At 43.7% G+C, this 18383-nt stretch overlaps 2 protein-coding genes across 6 annotated transcripts in view; one reads left to right on the top strand and one right to left on the bottom strand.

The window, feature by feature from the left end:
* The first annotated feature begins 1493 nt into the window (after positions 1 to 1493).
* On the top strand, positions 1494 to 13051 carry LOC308468497 (stomatin-like). Of its 3 annotated transcripts, XR_013981696.1 has the most exons (8): positions 1494 to 2424; positions 4227 to 4339; positions 6020 to 6092; positions 6880 to 6962; positions 9102 to 9376; positions 10195 to 10232; positions 10803 to 10883; positions 12664 to 12718. XR_013981696.1 is itself a non-coding variant. In XM_080990717.1 (7 exons), the coding sequence occupies exons 1-7, from the start codon at positions 2337 to 2339 to the stop codon at positions 12844 to 12846; spliced, it is 825 nt and encodes a 274-aa protein (XP_080846843.1). In that variant the 5' UTR covers positions 2123 to 2336; the 3' UTR covers positions 12847 to 13051. The 3 variants fall into 3 exon arrangements, 2 of the variants coding, with proteins under 2 accessions (XP_080846843.1, XP_080846844.1); XM_080990717.1 differs by lacking the exon at positions 10195 to 10232 and having other exon boundaries at positions 2123 to 2424; positions 9102 to 9305; positions 12664 to 13051; XM_080990718.1 differs by lacking the exon at positions 10195 to 10232 and having other exon boundaries at positions 2128 to 2394; positions 9102 to 9305; positions 12664 to 13051.
* A 1688-nt stretch (positions 13052 to 14739) lies between these two features.
* GSN (gelsolin) overlaps positions 14740 to 18383 on the bottom strand; it is a 60840-nt gene continuing 57196 nt past the window's right edge. For all 3 annotated transcript variants that reach the window (XM_080990716.1, XM_080990715.1, XM_080990714.1), the window contains exons 16-17: positions 16537 to 16597; positions 14740 to 15149 (exon numbers count right to left, since the gene is read on the bottom strand). In XM_080990716.1, coding sequence (XP_080846842.1) covers positions 14980 to 15149; positions 16537 to 16597 — 231 coding nt within the window. In that variant the 3' untranslated portion in view covers positions 14740 to 14979. The remainder of the gene's footprint in view (positions 15150 to 16536; positions 16598 to 18383) is intronic.

Raw genomic sequence — 18383 nt, 5'->3', positions numbered from 1 at the left:
AGAAGCCGGGCCAAGACCTCCAGGTGTTCGAGTGGCTCCTAGTTATCCTTTCATTCATCTTCACTCTCTTGACTTTTGCCTTATCCATCTACCTGCGCATAGAGCTAAGAATGTTCCTGGTAAATAACATTCCCCAAAATAATAGATGCATTCCTTACTTAAATTGAATGCTCACACACAGCTGAGCACTCATATTTTCTTTTTTCTGAGCACTCAGATTGAAGCATTTTTTAAAAGTGACTCTCCCCACCCCGGTTATCACCAAAAACCACTTAGGGCACCTTCAGACCCTGATATTGGGAAAGATTGCAGGCACGAGGAGAAGGGGACAACAGAGGACAAGATGGTTGGACAGTGTTCTCAAAGCTACCAACATGTGTTTAACCAAGCTGCAGGAGGCAGTGGAAGACAGGAGTGCCTGGCGTGCTCTGGTCCATGGGGTCACAAAGAGTCAGACACGACTAAACGACTAAACAACAACAACTCTCCCCCCATTATTAATTAAACATAACTTGAATAACAATATTATTCATATGAATGTAAACTAGTCCAAACCAAACATATGCCTGAGGAATATGCAGTAATAAAGAATTCTATGTTTTCTCTCTGACAACTGGTTGAATATCCTGGAAATTACCATTCATATATTGAAAATTAAAGTATGGGGGAAATGTAATAAACAAGATATACAATTAAGCAAATCAAATGTTCTTCCAGATAGGTTGGTAAGACACAGATGGTTGCTTTTTAAATTTGCTGTAGATGTATGTCTATTAAACACATGCCAAACCAGTGTGAGATTCCTGGAGTTTTGGGCTTTTACCCAGCGTTTGGTTTCCTTTGGAATGAGGGATAACAGAGACAGTGGTGTCTTTATGCAATATGGTTTATTTACACATATTCACAACATGAGCCTACGATTGAGGGGTTCACAGCATTAACACCTCAAGAGAGTCTTGCTTCTCCCATAGCCACAGCCTTGGATTCCTACAGAAATTAGGCATGGCTCTGACTACCTGGCTTCCCAGCCTGCAGCTTGCTTCTACCTTCCAGCCCCCATCACTCAACTGTCAACTCTGGCCTTTGTCTTTCTAACTACCAGCCAGTTGAGGGAGGTTGGCCCACCCATTTGTTTTCTGGCACAGAGCCACTTTGTTACCTTAAAGGTAAAGGGACCCCTGACCGTTAAGTCCAATCGCGGACGACTCTGGGGTTGTGGCACTCATCTTGCTTTATTGGCCGAGGGATCTGGCGTACAGCTTCCGGGTCATGTGGCCAGCATGACTAAGCCGCTTCTGGAGAACCAGAGCAGCGCACAGAAACGCCGTTTACCTTCCTGCCGGAGCGGTACCTATTTATCTACTTGCACTTTGACGTGCTTTTGAACTGCTAGGTGGGCAGGAGCAGGGACTGAACAACGGGAGCTCACCCCGTCGTGGGGATTCGAACCGCCGACCTTCTGATCGGCAAGTCCTAGGCTCTGTGGTTTAACCCACAGTGCGATCCATGTCCCTAATTCTGTTACCTTAAGGGCACATAATTAGGCCATTACCTCACCAGGAAGCTAGAATAACTATTCCAGGTATTTGAAACCTTGCTTAGATTTCAACATTTGCTGGATCCAGGGATTAGAAAAGTCTCAGGCATACATCCTGTGGTTGCAGGGCTGTTTTGTGCTCTAGGGAAAGGCACAGTTGCACACACCACCAACTTTCTAACTTCAGTTAAAGAAAAGAAAAAAGATGTCTGATAGAAAAAAACGAAAAGCACAAAACCTGAAACAACTAAATTTATTTTAAATTGCAAGGCTAAGTAATCTGTATAAAACTGTGCCCTTTAAAGGTCAGTCTGTACAGCAGCCTTCTGAGGCCTGGTGGACCTACTGATACCAAGGGCCACAGTCCTGGTAAATGGATATACAGTGGTATCTCGGGTTAAGTACTTAATTCGTTCCGGAGGTCCGTACTTAACCTGAAACTGTTCTTAACCTGAAGCACCACTTTAGCTAATGGGGCCTCCTGCTGCTGCCGCGCCGCTAGAGCATGATTTTTGTTCTCATCCTGAAGCAAAGTTCTTAACCTGAAGCACTATTTCTGGGTTAGCGGAGTCTGTAACTTGAAGGTACCACTGTATATCAGACTGCTTTGCTTAAAGAAATCCGTGTGCGGGCAGAATGAAGCAGCCGAGGCCTCGCAGCCTGCTCACTAGGACCTGGGCGAGTAACTGACGGATCGAGCGTTGCTGGAGCAACCGCTGGCGCCCCGTCCTCGAATCGCTGTGCAGGAATCCTGTTTGGTCGGTTAGTGCGTGCGGAGCTGGTCAAGTCGGTAGCCCTCATGACAGAGGGAGAGAAGGATGTCTCCGAAAAGACGGAAGTCGTCGATGCTCCGCCACGTGAGCGACTGGATTTGCAGTTTGGGGCAGGCGGGCTTGCGTGTGTAAAGATCTGGGGAAGGGGGCGACAGTCTGCTTTCTCTTCCGTGAAAAGCTCCTCTGCTTAGAAACCCAGGCAGGGCTAAACCTCCCGCTCTCCCTCAACGCACACCAATAAAGCCTAGCGTGCCTCTGAGCCTTGCCGTGCTTCATCGCGACCAAAAGGGGCCTCGCCGTTAAGGAGAAAGGAACTTTGTTGTGAAAGTGGGTTTCTCCTTGAGGTTTTCTGCCTTCCCCAAGCGAGAGGAACCCCCATCCTCACTTGTTCTTCCTGTTCCTGTTACTTGCGGCGCCGCGTGTTAACCAGGTTACCCTTTAAGCATGCACATAGTTTCCTGGTCTCAGGAGCACGTAATCATATCCTGAAGGCAGCTCTGTCTTATCCAGGGTGAAACAGAGGGAAGAATAAGGGTTTCTGAAGATGTGCAAAGTGTCCCCCTAATCACTGAGCTACTACCGCCCTCAGGAAGGGAATTTATTTTGCTGTCCTCAGGGAATGGCAGCAGCCTGAAGGAGAGACTATGGAAGAAGTATTTTCAGAATAGTTTGAGACCGCTTACAGTGGTGTCCAAATTTGAGAGAGCCAGATTTGATGAAGTGAAGGGCTGTGGGGGCCGACCGAAGGGCCAACCAAAGTTGTTGACCTTTTTTAAGGATTGGAGTTGTTGAGGGTTTTTTTTTTGGCTTTTACCTCACGAAATAAACTGCCACAGGGGCTGGATTAAACCAATCAGCGGGACGGATTAGGCCCCCGAAACGGACTTTGGACATGCCTGGGCTTTATTTGAATGCTGTAAGGAAAGTGGATCGCAGCCTCTTGGGAGCTGGCCACCCCTGGCATATAAGAGTGGAGTTTATAGGCTAGGGTTAGCAGCTGCTTTGAGGAAGTGAAATCCCACTCCACAGTGCTGGCAGATACTGGATTTCCTGGTAATATTTTGAGCAACTAGCTGACTGGATGAAGGATGGATTGATGGTGTGCTCTGAGTACAGCAAAAGTTCAGCGGCAATAAATTAATTTGACTGGTAGATTTGCTGGGTGTTGGTTTCACTATACAGTGGTACCTCAGGTTACATACCCTTCAGGTTACAGACTCCACCAACCCAGAAATAGTACCTGTGGTTAAGAACTTTGCTTCAGGATGAGAACAGAAATTGTGCTCTGGCGGTGCGGCGGCAGCGGGAGGCCCCATTAGCTAAAGTGGTACGTCAGGTTAAGAACAGTTCCAGGTTAAGAATGGACCTCCGAAACAAATTAAGTACTTAACCCGAGGTACCACTGTACATTTAAAACAGTACCGTACCACTTTAAACAGTGGGCCTCCTCCCCCAAATCCTTGGAAGTGAAGTTTTTTTAGGGTGCTGAGACTTGTCAGGAGGACCCTTTTCCCCCTTACAGAGTGAAATTGTCCAAGTGGCTTAGCCATCAATCTTTCCAGAGAACTTTTGAAATCAGTACAGTTTTTTAATCAAGGGTTAAAACCAGCGCGGCTTTGAAAGGCTCAGCCCGCCGTCTTGATTCAAAGTGGCATCCAATGGTGTCCAAACATAGACAAAAACCTGCTCCATGAGCCATCATGCAGAATTTGGTTGTGATAGCACAAATGCACAATAAGCAGGCAGCCTCATAAACATATATTGCATTAAGTAAATGTATATAAAACACACAGGTGCAATTAATTTATGGGGATCACAGAATTTCCCTCCCTGCCAGATATGGAAGAGAGAGGGAGAGAATGAAAGAGAAAAATAATTGAATTATATTTACTTCCAAATGTACATGTCCTTTTCAGCCCCTCCAGAGAAGCCTGACCAAGACCTCCAGCCAATCGAGTGGCTCCTAGTTATCCTTTCATTCATCTTCGCACTCTTGACTTTTCCCATATCCATCTGGCTGTGTATAGAGGTAAGAATGTTCCTGCTAATAACATTCCCCAAAAGGAGAATAGATGCATTCCTTACTTAAATTGAATGCTCACATACAGCTGAGCACTCGGATTTTCTTCTTTTTTCTGAGCCCTCAGATTGAAGCTCATACAGTGAAAATATATGTGCCCATCTGGTATTTTATCATAGTTGTATTCTGCAACTTGCCCTTGACACAAGGGCTGCACATCCCATTTCACCCCATTGTGTGCACTGCCTGCCGCTCCCTGGCTTGGCCATCCACCTTAACTGACACTTTCGCTGCTCTGCCTTTGCTGCTGGTGGAGATCTCTCATGTGTCATGAGATATTGCCAGAAATTAGTGCTGATTCTGGTGGCAGAGGTGGCAGGGCAGAGTGTTAGTGATGGATTTATTCCTGGTTACAGTATTTTAGTTATCTGTTTTTATTTATAAGACACATTGAGTCCCGTCAAGGAGAAGGATAGGGTAAAAACAAAGTAATAAATGAAAAGTTGTTTGCGATGCCTCCCCAGTGCAACTGCATTATTGTTGTCTTAAGGGGCTGTAGTTCAGCAAAAGTGGGGTTATTTATTTATATATATGTATTTATTGCACTGATACCGCATCTTTTCCCCCCTCCAAGGAGCTCAAGATAGCATACATGGTTCTCCCATCCTCATTTAATCCCCACCAGAACCCTGTGAGGTAGGTTAAGCTGAGAGGCAGTGACTGGTTTAGGATCACCCACTGAGCTTCATGGTCAAATTAGGATTTGAACCCTAGTTTTCAGGAGGAAGTTAACAAAACATGGTACTGATTAGTACCATGAAGCAGTGTCCCACCAGCCCACACAAATAGTGTTTCCACAATATTAAAAGCAGGGTTGCATCTAGCCACCCTGAGCATCTCACAATGAGCACAAATCTTTATTTATTTATTCATGAAATTTATATGTCACTCTTCCTTCCAGGGGAGCCATGGGGGGGCAAACAATAAGTGATAAAACAAAGCAAAAATCTTGAAAACTAAAGGCAATTCTAATGTAGTACAGATGCAGACCAGGGACTCTGCTATTACAGATGCAAAGTTTTAAGTGTGTTGTAAAGTGCATGATACAATTGTGATACTAGACGGTGATGGTGTGCTATGGCAAATTCAATATATTTTTCAAAACGTTTTTTAAAAAGTATTTTCACAGCATTTTTAATATGCGTCTAGATAGAAAATTAGGAAAGATCTCAAATTAAAAGGCTTTTTGAAAGAAGGACTTCTGTAGGTGCCAAAAAGATAGAGACAGCACCTGTCAAATATTCAAGGGGAGGGCATTTCAAACGGCAGGTGCCACAACACTAAAGGCCCATTTCCAATATTGTGCAGGATGGACCTTCTGATGATGTGGCATCTCCAAGAGGCCCTCACCTGCATAGCTCAGTCACCAACTGAATATATAAGGAGTGGGGCAATATTTCATGTATCCTGGCCCCAAGCTTATATAGGGCTTTATTTATTTATTTATTTATTTATTTATTTATTTATTTATTTCATTTATATACCGCCTTTATCTTCCAAGGACCTCTACATGGTGCACATGGTTCTCCTCCTCCCCATTTCGTAAAAGGTGCAAAAGCCCCACAAAAATCGACTGAAATGTAGAAGATGGAAATCAACCTGTGACTCCCCACCCCTTTCCTATAACAGGTTGTCTATGAATACGAGCAAGCTATCGTTGTAAGACTGGGGCGCATACAAAAAGGAGGTGCAAAAGGACCAGGTGAGGGTTTCATATTATAGTTCCAACATGTGACAGAACATTAATGCTGATCAATTTCATGGGAATGCCCTGAAGGCTAGTTGCAATTATTCATTCTTCCCCCTGATTGTGGTTAGGTCATATATTCAAATTGCTGCTTTAAGAATCATGGCTCCCTCCAGAGAATCCTGGGAACTGTAGTATGTTACAAATCTCCTAGCAGCTTTCAGCATCCTTAACAAACTACAGTTCCCAGGATTATTGGTGGGTGGGTGGAGCCATGATCCTTACAGCGGCAAGAGAGTGTCCCTAAGTGTATGGTGTGGATGTGACCATGAATCTGCCGAAGGAGCTTTGAGCTGGTACTTCTTGGACAAGAGTCACTCATTTGGCCTCAATCAACAGGGCTACCAACTTGAACCTGCACCCAGTGGTGATTGGTGCCATTGCCTTGGGATGGAAGATAGAGAGATCAACAGTAGGTGGCACCAGAGCCAGGGAACTAAAGAGTCAATGTTGTTTAGCCTCCTGGTGGAACAGTGCTCAATAAACAAGTGACCTGGGAGTGTCCTAGTTTTTAAATGAAAATGAAATGAAGGCAGTGGAGGCTGGTCTATTTGAGCCAACTTCAGTTGGCCTGCCATCTTGTTTATAGCCTCTCCAGAGGGTGGCAGCCCCAACCTCCGCTGGCATGCAGCCCCCTGAAAGTTGCCTACAAGGGAACATGTCCCTCGGGCTGAAAAGGGTTTCCTTACTGCTGTGATATGACCTCTTGTGAGTTGAACGGTTGTCATTTCTGTTCCTGCAGGCATCCATTTCCTTTTGCCTTGCACAGACACCCTTATCAGAGTGGACATGAGGACAAAGTCATTTACTATACCATTCCAGGAAGTAAGTAGTCCGCTTCCCAGGCTTATTCCCTTCTCCTGATGTGAGCTGGAGTCCACAGTTTCCCCACCCCTGCTTTAACTGGGCCTTAACTGGACAAAAGTCCTAGAAGAAATGGGATACATTGAACTATTTGATAGTGAGGGTTAAAGAGGCTCTTCATGTGAACTAGTTCGATCTGCTGGATATACCGTACTTTTCCATGTATAACACCCCCCCATGTATAAGACACCCCCTATTTTGGGGGACTACAAATGTGAGGAGATTGTCCAGAGTTGTTGAACTTTTTTGTGGAGGATTGCACAGAGTTGTTGAGATTTTTAAAGGGGGGGATTGCCAAAAATAACTCACCCACCTGGCCGACACTAACACTCGAGTGTCGCAACAGCCTCCTAATGTCTGTCCCCCCACTGGCAGAAGCAGCCTATTGCCCGCCCAGTTGCCGCAGCAACACCCAATCAACACCACCCCTTGCCACAGCGACCACTAACACGCTGAATACCATCTCTGGCTCACAGCATCAACCAGTCCAACGTCACCCTTAGTCACTATCCATGTATAAGATGACCCCCTATTTTAAACATAAATTTTCAGTAAAAAAACCATAGTCTTATACACAGAAAAGTACGGTACAACTCCCACTTGACAGCCCCAACCAATGTTTTCTCCCTTTCTCATGATGCTAGAACTTGGGAACGTCCGGTGAGGTTGAATGTTGAAAGAGTCAGGATAGACTTCTTCACATAGCACATAGTGAGACTATGGCATTGACTCCCCCAAGAGGAAGTAACAGCCATCAACTTGGATGGCTTTAAAAGACAATTAGACACAATCATGGGGGATAAGGTTATCAGAGGCAGTATATGTATTTGCATACCAGTTCCTGTGAATCACAAGTGAAGAGAGCTGCTTTTGTGTTCAGGTCCTGCAACCTGGGCCCTGCAGTTGCCATCTGAGGCCCTTCTTCAGGAGGTCTGGAACATACCATCATTACGTATTTTTAGGTGCTGGAGAAAAGCATTTCTTTTCCACCAAGCCATTGGCTTCTAATTCTTTGTGGCCTCTTTGAGTGAGTGGGATGTTTTAATGCTGCCTTTAAAAAATGTGGTTGTCTTTTAGATTTTTCTTTGCTCTGTTTTATGCTGGTCTTAGTGTATATGTTGCTGTGAGTTGCTTTGAGTTAAAGATAAAGGTAAAGGTACCCCTGCCCGTACTTGCCAGACTCTAGGGTTGTGCGCTCATCTCACTTAAGAGGCCGGGAGCTAGCGCTGTCCGGAGACACTTCCGGGTCACGTGGCCAGCGTGACAAGCTGCATCTGGCGAGCCAGCGCAGCACACAGAACGCCATTTACCTTCCCGCTGGTAAGCGGTCCCTATTTATCTACTTGCACCCGGAGGTGCTTTCGAACTGCTAGGTTGGCAGGCGCTGGGACCGAACGACGGGAGCGCACCCCGCCGCGGGGATTCGAACCGTCGACGATGCGATCGGCAAGTCCTAGGCGCTGAGGTTTTACCCACAGCGCCACCCGCGTCCCTACTGCTTTGAGTTACATTTGTTTTAAAAAGTGACTAATAAGTTTAATTAATAATAATTATTGTTTTGGGGAGAGAGTACTAGATTATATCAATATTACTTCTTAGAGGGGGAAGCTAGCATTGTTAGAATAGAATATTATTTACTTCATGGTATTTTATTAATTGTATCCATGGAATTTGACAATTAGTGATTGTAAATGGATTCTCTGTGCCCTCGCTGTGACTAAAAGACTGATATAGATCCACTGGAAAGATGAATTTATGGCTCCCTTTAATCAATAGATACAAAACATGGCAACTCTTGCAACATGTGAATGGATGTATGAATAAATATATTTGGAAAGCATTTATAAAAAATATAATAGGTTATAAATAGATCTATATGTATTAAAATAATAATGTCATTTATATACCTTTGTATTAGACAAGTATAATTGTAGTGGGGGATTTTGTATTCTTAATGCATTTGTATTTCCTTTTTCACTATATCTTGCTTACCCAAAATATTTTCAATTAAAAAACCCCAAAACACTTTACATCTCTTTATCATTCTTATATGTTGGAGTTTTTCTATTTTTCCTTACCGTACTGCTGCTTCTCCCTTAGATTTTTACCAAAGATCCAATGACTGTGGATGCGGATGGTGTGATTTATTTCCGAGTGCAGAATCCCATCCTTGCTGTCACAAATGCCACTGAAGCAGTCGTGGCCACTCAGCTCTTGGCTGAAACCACTTTCAAGAATGTTTTGGGGACTAAGAACTTATCTGAAATCATCTCCAACCGGGAACAAATTGCACATACTATACAGGTATGGCTAAGCTGCGGTTCCCAACCTGGTGCCCACCAAGGCCTTCATTGGAGCACCCCACCCCCCGCAAGGCAGGTGCCTCAGACTCTGAGCTTTTCATTTTAAAAAAAGTCTCTAGCCTTCTAGAAAGAAAGTTATGAAGCAAAATGTGCAGGCCCCCTTCTAAGGATTGCTGTGAACTGAACTAGCCTGGCTGCTCCTGCCTATCAGTGTTTCTAGCCAGTAATTGAAGTCAGAGCTCTGATTGTTAAGTGAGTTGTGTGGACACCAGGCAACAGAAATCCCTGGGGTCCTAAAGAGCTCCGGTTTTCCTCTCCCCTTTAGCGCACTTTTCGTACTTCTGACTTATTTTTTAGAAGTCCTTGTAGTTTGCCCTTTGCTAGCAAGCAGGATTCATTTTTCTTGTAGTGCATTCATCTGCAATCAGGTGTTTCCTAGAAGTTATTTCCCACAAATACTCCTACAAAATAAGTGGAGGGGGATGTTAAAGATTCCCATAATCAAACAGCAAATGCAAAATCTGAAAACTTTGCAAAGAGACTTAAAGCATGTTTCTGTCCAGGTACTTGTTAAGAACCCACTATACAGTGTAATAAGCTTACAGTGCAATTGTATACATGTCTATTCAGAATTAAGTCTCTGTGTTTTAAAATAATATTTTATTTTAAATGTTATATTATTTTATTAACATGCAGGAAAACAAGATACATTTTAGTATAAGCTACATAGAAAGGAAAACAAAATCTAGTTACAGCAAATAAATTTTGAAGTAATGTTAACTTTCTGGACAGGCATATGATAAATACCTTCATTAAGGGATTTACTCAGGTAACTACATCAAATAAATATCTGAACAGATTTCTAAAATTTGCCCATTTTTCCATTTCAGGGTGTGGGGGTAACAGAATTAAGAACTCTATAAAGGAGGTATGAACACAGATAGAACTCAGATCATCCAAATCCACTAAAAGGGACCGTCCCTGTCCCTGCACATTAATATACATTACAAAATCTTACCACACACACACACACACACACACTTTGGCCTTTAAGAACTCTTGATTTGAATGTCATTTTTTTTCAAGTAACACTTGAACAAAGCTTATACCATGGTTAGACTATGTCTGATCTTTACTGAGCAATTTGCTCTAGGGCTTGTTTGTTTGTTTGTTTCAGCTGCGAGGTTATACGACCATGAGCTTTCATCCTGATTTACTTGCATGGTGGTTATGTCTTCCCATTAGTCAGTCATTTATCTCATACATTTTAGTGCATTTAGACGCCACTTTCCTAACTGCAATATTACAGTTCTTAAAATGGATCTGTTGTGCCAGGGTGCCTTAATCCACTTTAATTGCAGAAAAACCAAAATATCTAGTGTGTGACTTAAGTCCTGTTCATTTGTTCTGTTGAGTTTCATGGCTCATGTAATTGCTATACAGTATGTATAATGGCTGATGGCTGACTACTATATTTCCCTCACATTTTTTTGAACAGACCACACTGAACAACACCACAGGTGACTGGGGCATAAAGGTGGAGCATGTGGAGATCAATGATGTGAAAGCAAAAGTAAAGGTAGGAGACTCTGTATCTACTGTGTGTCACTTTGAAGCTGTTTTGTGGAAAGCAACAAATAGATGGAATAATAGCATGTTAATAATAGCCTGTTAAGATGGTGGGACTGTCGCATGGAAAGTGGTGCAGCCACAAAAGAAAACTAAGGCTGGGTACACACAACATGGAGTACTTGCTTTTTTCTGCATAGTCCACACACATTTACTAGGGCCCAGTTTCCTTGGAATGAAGGTTTAGAGGAGACTGTGGTATCTTAAGGATATATAGTTTTATTTACACATATATGCAACCTGAGCATAGGATGAAGGGGCTCACAGCATTAATACTGCAACAGATCTTGGCACAGAACAAGAGATGCTTATGTGTCCTTCGCCTTCTAGCTCTCTCATACTCCACCAACTGTGGCCTTTGTTCTTCTAACTACCAGCTACGTGAGAGGAGGGTGTGGGAAAGGCCCACCTATTTGTTCTATAGCACAGAGCAACTTATTTGGATATGCTAAATTGTGGTACTTAACTAGCCAGCCAAAGCCATTACCTGGTCAAAGGAACTGGCTTGGCAAGCTTCTTTGGCAAGCTCAACAACTTCTGCGTCCAGATTTTCTCTTTTTGAAATATGGCAGCCCTCCCATAGAATCAATCTAGGTTGAGAGCAGCAGCATGTTGAGCAGGAATGTTTCTGGATTGAGAGAAACAACATTTTTGTGGAGGAAATGGCTTAGTTTGTATACAGCCAAAGATTCAATGGCATGGGGGCTGTTCATCTGGGAACTGTAGCCTCTGTGCAGGCCACCCCCTGCTTTTGAGGATCAAGTTTCTCTTAAATACTTCCTTAGCTGTACCAAGTCAGGTACTTAAATGGCTACTTGCCAGGACAGTTATGTTCTACCTCCACTGTTGGATGGCAAAGTGGATTTATTGCATTACACAACAATGCTTTCCATGAAGCTCCCCACCAGATAGGAACTTGAATCCCAGCTTCAAAATACTGACAGTGTGGATCTCCCCACCCCCACCCAATGTTGCAGCTCAAAATAGTTTCCTGATCAGCTCTTTAACTCTTGCTTTTATTGGTCAAAACCAGAAATGTTATTGGGAATCCCCTGGTCAACAGCTCATCACTCAATCTGCACTATCTGGTGTTTTGCCAGTGTAAGGATGACAGTGCTCAGTCTTTTCTTTTTCTTTCCTTATTTCCTGCCACCAGTGTGTTTGTAGTCAACCCCCTTGGAATCATGTGTTGCTTGTTCTGGGGTGAAAAAAATCCTGAGAAGGACCAGAAGATAGTAGTAGTAGTAGTAGTAGTAGTAGTAGAAGAAGAAGATCGTAGTAGTAGTAGTAGTAGTAGTAGTAGTAATAATAGTTTATACCCCACCCATCTGGCTAGGTTTCCCAGCCACTCATGTTCATATCAGTTTGCGCTAAAAAAACAAAAACAAACCCTCATGGAAATTCATCAGCTATGGAGTGCAGGTTTATTATATACATTTTTGTAAGTAATTTTGCCTGACAAGCACATTATTTGAAAAACAGTTTCCCCTAATAGAATGCAATTTTGTATGTTGTCTTCACCAAATGTATGCATTTTAGGCACACAACTTGGCTGGATAACTGCATTGCGAAATTCAGAGAAATGTGAATGTCAAGAGATGCGTGCCATTTGATACTTTTATTGCTTTGGAAAGCACAAATTAAGTTGTTTCCTGAATCGAATTCCTCCCCTATCCTAGTAGCATAGGGCCTCAAATGGCTTGTTGGCCTTGTGATTTTATCTCTTTCAGGTCACTGTGGGAGAGAGTGAAAGGACCAGCCCCAAGACTGTGAAGGAATCTTCTGTTGTCATGATTGAATCTCCCAAGTCTCTCAAGGTTCACTGCTTGAAGACGGAGACCAGGACCTGTGAGGACGCCAGCGTTACCAATCAACAGACTGTCATCAGTCAACAGACTGTCATATTCCACTAACAGTAGATAAGCTGCAAGGCATTGTGGGAATGAAGTGCTAACTCAGGACACTGATGCACAGGGAGATGCTCTTTCACAGGAGGCTAGATTCCTTTTAAGTGCATGAAGTGATTTTATTTATTTGCCTATTTTTAAAGTTTTACATTTTGTTGTTTCATTGCCCCTCATCCCAAAATATGAATAAAAGTAGAAATATGATGGACAATATATTCTCAATCTGCCATCCTTACACCCTTTCTCTCATCTCCAACATAGCGATACTTAGGAACATAGGAAACAGCCTTATGCTGAGTGAGACCATCGATCCATGTAGCTCTGTACAGTCTGCACTGACTGGCAAAGACTCCCAAGGGTTTCAGAGAGGGCTTTCTCCTAGCCCTACTTGGAGATGCTGGGAATTGAATCTGAGACCTTTAGCATACAAATCATGTGCTCTGCCACCAAGTTATGTCCTCCCCCTCAACATAACAATTCTGTGGTTCTGAAGAATAGGATGAATTAAATAGGAGCAAAGGAATGTGGGAAGCTGCTTTTTACAGTATCAGACCATTTACTGCTGAACCCAGCACCTTCTGCATGCAAAGCTGTTGCTCTACCACTGAACATGATGTTTACTGAGCATTCATAATGATTTGGCTTGGTTCAAGCGTAGACATACATGCCACTGAAATAAAGTTATGAGCACTGGAAAAACAACAATACTAAAGTATCAGTTTTCGGTGTTCAGGGAATGAGGCATTTGGAGAGGTTTTCTCCCTCATCAAATATCTCTGACGACATCTTCAAGTTCTTCAGTTGTGGACATGTGGAACTTCTTCTCATGTTTCAAGCAAAATGTTAGTTGCATTCGTTTTTCTTCCGTAATTTGAGAATACCAAGTAATGACTTCATTGCTTCTTCCAATGTCACTGATGACAACTTGCACACGTTACAACTTGTCAACATCCTTCTTAAATGTTGGTGCCCAGAACTGGACATGGTACTCTCGGTGTGGTCTGACGATGGCAGAATAGAGAAGGACTATTACATTCCTTGATCTGGACACCATAGTTCTCTTGATGCAGCCTAGAATAGCTTTTTTTTTTGGTGTTTTTTTTTTGCTGCTGCATCATACTGTTGACCCATGTTAAGTTTGTGGTCTACTAAGACCCCTTTTCATATGTACTACTGGCAAGCAAGATGTCCCCTATTTTATATTTGTGCATCTGGTTCTTCCTGCCTATATGTAGAACCTCTCCAATCTGTTGAATTCTGATTCTGTCTTTAGCGACATTCGCTACCCCTCCCAGTTGGTGTCATCTGCAAGTTTGATGAGGGTGCTGATAGTTGCTAGAAGACCCCTATTCACCCTCAGGCAGCTATAATTCAGAGTGGTTTAGCAATCAATCCCTCTTCACAGGGAACTTTGGAAGTTGAAGCTCTGTGAGGGGAATACTGGGTCTCCTAATAACTCTCAGCACTCTTGAGAAGCTACAGCTCCCACAATTCTTTGAGGGAAGCCATAACTATTTAAAGTGGTATCGTAGTGCTTAAAATACACAGTGTGAATGTGGCCCATGTGGTTGCTAGAAGAACCCCATGTGATATTGACCTTGGACTGCTTCCTGATGTTGTTTCTGGATAACCTTTAGACCAAGACTGTCTGTTTGGACTGTGTAGCACCTGCGACCCTGCCTGTGTTGGTGAGGACTTTGGCAAGAGGCTTATAACACTCTACCACAAGCAGTAGTGATGACCACCTACACAGATTCCCCCAGGGGGAATCTGGTTGACCACAGTGAGAACAGGACTTCTGGCTCGATCCAGCCAGACTCTACATATGTTCTTAGGATGATTCCTGGAAGACATAGACCCCAGCGTCTCTCAATAAGTTTTATCTGAAACCAACAAACCTTCTGAGTTTCCACATAAGCTTTATTAAAGACCATTTTCAAAGCAGCAGAAAAGCCAGTACAGTTCATGGTGAGATTCAGGTACTGCACAGCTACTTAGGCTATTTATTATTATTATTATTATTTTTAAAAAAGAGTGACATAATTCTGCAGCTGGTGGTAGAGGAAAGGAGTAGCTCTTTAGAGGCAGTGAAGGCACCAAACTTTTATATATGTATTTAAAAAAGAAAAGCTGTTCCTTTTACACAGCCAGCTCGGCCATGGCCCTATCCAGAGGATCAGTGCTCCAGTAATCATCTTCCCAGCCAAGGAACCAGCCAGTGAAGGTGGGTGGTTCGAACCCTTGTCTGATGAGTGTGATGGGAGTTCTTCTGTCACGATTGGCAGGGTCGGTCTCAATATATCTCCTGGCTGTAAAGATGCAGGTGAAGACGAAAAAGAAGAGAACACAAGAGAAAATGAGCCTCTTGCTGAGATCCTAAGGGGGCAATCCCCTAAGAGGGATCAATGAGCTTTTATTGGCGACTATGAGGACATGGGGAGGGACCCTGTGAATCCATTTCTATATCTGAGGGTGGTGCAGAGGGCAATGACACAAGAAAGACTTTTCAGTGGTGGCTCCCTAGGAAGCATGCCTGGTGCCATTGCTGTCTGTTCTTAGGTGCCAAGCTAAAACATTCTTATTTATCCAGGCTTCTGAGCCTGCATATAATGCTAGTGCTATTTCAACACACACCACTGTAGATAATTAACATGGCTAGCTTGGATCCATTGATTTCAGTGGGTGTACTCTGAATAGAACGTAAGTTGTATACAACTCTTTTTTTTTTTAATTGTGAGGGTAGTTAGATGTGTCTGTGGTCTTTGTTGTGACCATGCTTTAAGTGTGGTGGGTGGGGCTTGTTTCATTTCGCTGTTTGTGTCTAATTCTAATGTCTCTGCTTTATTTTTCCCTGTGTATGTTGCTTTGAGGCACTTGAGTGCAAAAATGTGACTAATAAATGGAATAATAATTTTGAGAGGCTACAACAAAGAGGTCTCCAGATGATGGACTGAGGGTCATTTTCTGATGGCTGTAGGGCCTTCTAGATGTTACTGAACTACAACTCCCATCAGCCCCAGCAAGCATGGCCAATGGCGATGGGGCTCCCATAATTCTTTGGGGGAAGCTCATAACTGTTTAAAGTGGTATCGGAGTGCTTTACATGTATGGTGTGAATGTGGCCACTGTTATGGAATTCTTTAGAATTAGACCTTATGGAAATGTAGCCTTCTTTACCTATGGGTCTGGGTCCATCCGCCTCGTACCCTTGCCTGGAGTGTGAAGGAGTCAAGGAACACCAGGGTGTGGTTTCACAGAGAAAAAGTTTATTTCAAGTCTGCGCAGAGGCAGCCAGCGGAATAGCTTCCAAAGACTGGCGGCCCCTATATTGTGTTCAGCAAGCATTCTTATACCCGGCTGCACACGCTTGTTTCCCCAATCAGCTGGCCGAGTTACAATTTGTTACCTTATAAGGCTAGCTAAGCTCCCCTCCCTCCCTTTTGTATGTTTACATACCTAGCATAACTGAAGCAGGAAGCCGCTGCTGGCCCACATATCTGAAGCAACTGTGTAGCCATAACTGGAGCAACCGTTAGCTGGGGCCCTAATACAGGGTGAGGTTAACCCTTCCCTCTCCCTTCAGTAATGCATTCTGCATGCACTTATTTCAGTGTGGCTTTAGTACGTGCTGATGTGTATGGCCTGATTGGTCAGTGAGAAATGAATCCAGAAATGAGAGGTGTATACCCATCCTACCTGATGTTTGAGCCTCTGTCTTCTCCACCTCGTTTGCATCTTTTCCAACCCAAACAAAGACCTTTTAAAAAAAAGTAATGAGAAACGTTAACATCCGTATGTGCACTGTCACAGTGTGACCAATCAGACCCGACCATGGGTGCAAGCAGGACCCGACCACGGGTGTAGCCAGAGGGGTGCAGGAAGCTGCCCCCCAGAACAAGTAAATAAATAAAAATACTTTACTAACTCACCAATCGCATCACAGCCCTCCCTAAAAAAAGTCCTGCCCCCTCAACAAAAATCCTGGCTACGCCTATGAACCTGACTGATGAAAACAGTCGTATCCCCACTTGTGATTCCCACCGGCTGGTATAAAGAAGCTTATTTCATAACTAGGGATGGTTGAGTCTGTTTGGGGGTCTCATTTTTCCTGTCTTGTTCTGCTCTCTGCATTTTTAAAGTCCTCATGATAGCTCATCAGCATTTTAGTGCAAGTTTATCCTAATATATACCGTATTTTTCGCTCGATAACACGCACCCAACCATAACACGCATGTAGTTTTTAGAGGAGGAAAACAAGAAAAAAAATATTCTAAATGAAACAGTGGATGTATGATTTTTGTGGTTCATGCTGTGGCCACAGACATGTGATCTGACGGTGAGTTTGGGGTAGCCCAATGCAAAAATCCTGAGGATCCATGTGGATCCATGTTTGTAACCACGTTTTTGCACCACTGAAGCCCCAGGCAACAGTGGGTGCGTGATTTTTTGGGTGCAAACTGTAGCCATGGACATGCTATGTGATCTGATGGTGAATTTGGGGTAACCCAGTGCAAAAATCCTGAGGATCCATGTGGATCTGTGCTTTGTAACCACGTTTTAAGTGGAGAGGGAAGGAAAAGCACTCAAGGGACAAGAAGCACGCGTGGAGCAGGCTCTGCTTCTCTCCCTCCTCCCCCCCCCCTTAGCGAGCTGAAAGCCTTTGCTGGAGGGACAGAGAGCCTGCTTGCTTTAAAGGAGCCTAAAGCAAGCAGGTTCTGCTTCTCTCCCTCCTCTCCCCCCCCCCCCCGCCCTTAGCGAGCTGAAAAGCAAAGCGGGAGGAGAGAGATACAGAGAGCCTGCTTGCTTTTTGCTTTAAAGGAGCCAACCGGACAGGAGCCGCTTACACTCGTGTAAGCGGCTCCTCTCCCCTCCCGCTTTGCTCCTTTAAAGAAGCAGGCACTCTGTCCCTCTCTCCTCCCCATTCAGCGGCTCTTCTCCCGCTGGAAACCACGGAGGAGGGAAGCATTCGCTCCGTAACACGCACAGACATTTCCCCTTACTTTCTAGGAGGAAAAAAACGCATGTTATGGAGCGAAAACTACGGTACATTTGCTTTTAATGTAATTTTGTCTAATATACATATCTTTGCAAGGTAGTTCCCCCTAATATTGTATGCTATTTTCATTAGTTTTTAGGCACACTTCACCCCAGTATATACATTTTTGTACACATAACTTGGCTGGAAACCTGCGCTGCAAAATTCAAAGTGATGTCTCTTTCGAAGGATGGCTGTGTTTCAGTTTGCATTTTGTTTCAGAAAGTGTGAACTAGGTTTGCCTTCAAGTGTGACCTGAATCAATTTTCTCCCTCCCATCCTTATTATTGAATTTATATCCCATCGTCTTATCCAAAGAGCTTAAGGCGACGCATATACTTCTGCCCTTCTTCCTTTTATCCTCACAACAATCTTGTGAGGTCGGTTAGGCTGAGGGGCTGTGCCCAACTCAAGGTTACCCAGTGGCCTTTCTGGCTGAGTAGGGATTTGAATCTTGATCTCCCAGATCCTATTCAAACACTCTAACCACTACACCAGAAGGGTGTGG

This window comes from Podarcis pityusensis, assembly GCF_964106645.2.
Source record: "Podarcis pityusensis genome assembly, chromosome: Z".
Lineage (NCBI taxonomy): Eukaryota > Metazoa > Chordata > Lepidosauria > Squamata > Lacertidae > Podarcis > Podarcis pityusensis.
This window is presented reverse-complemented; position numbering and strand designations above follow the sequence as displayed.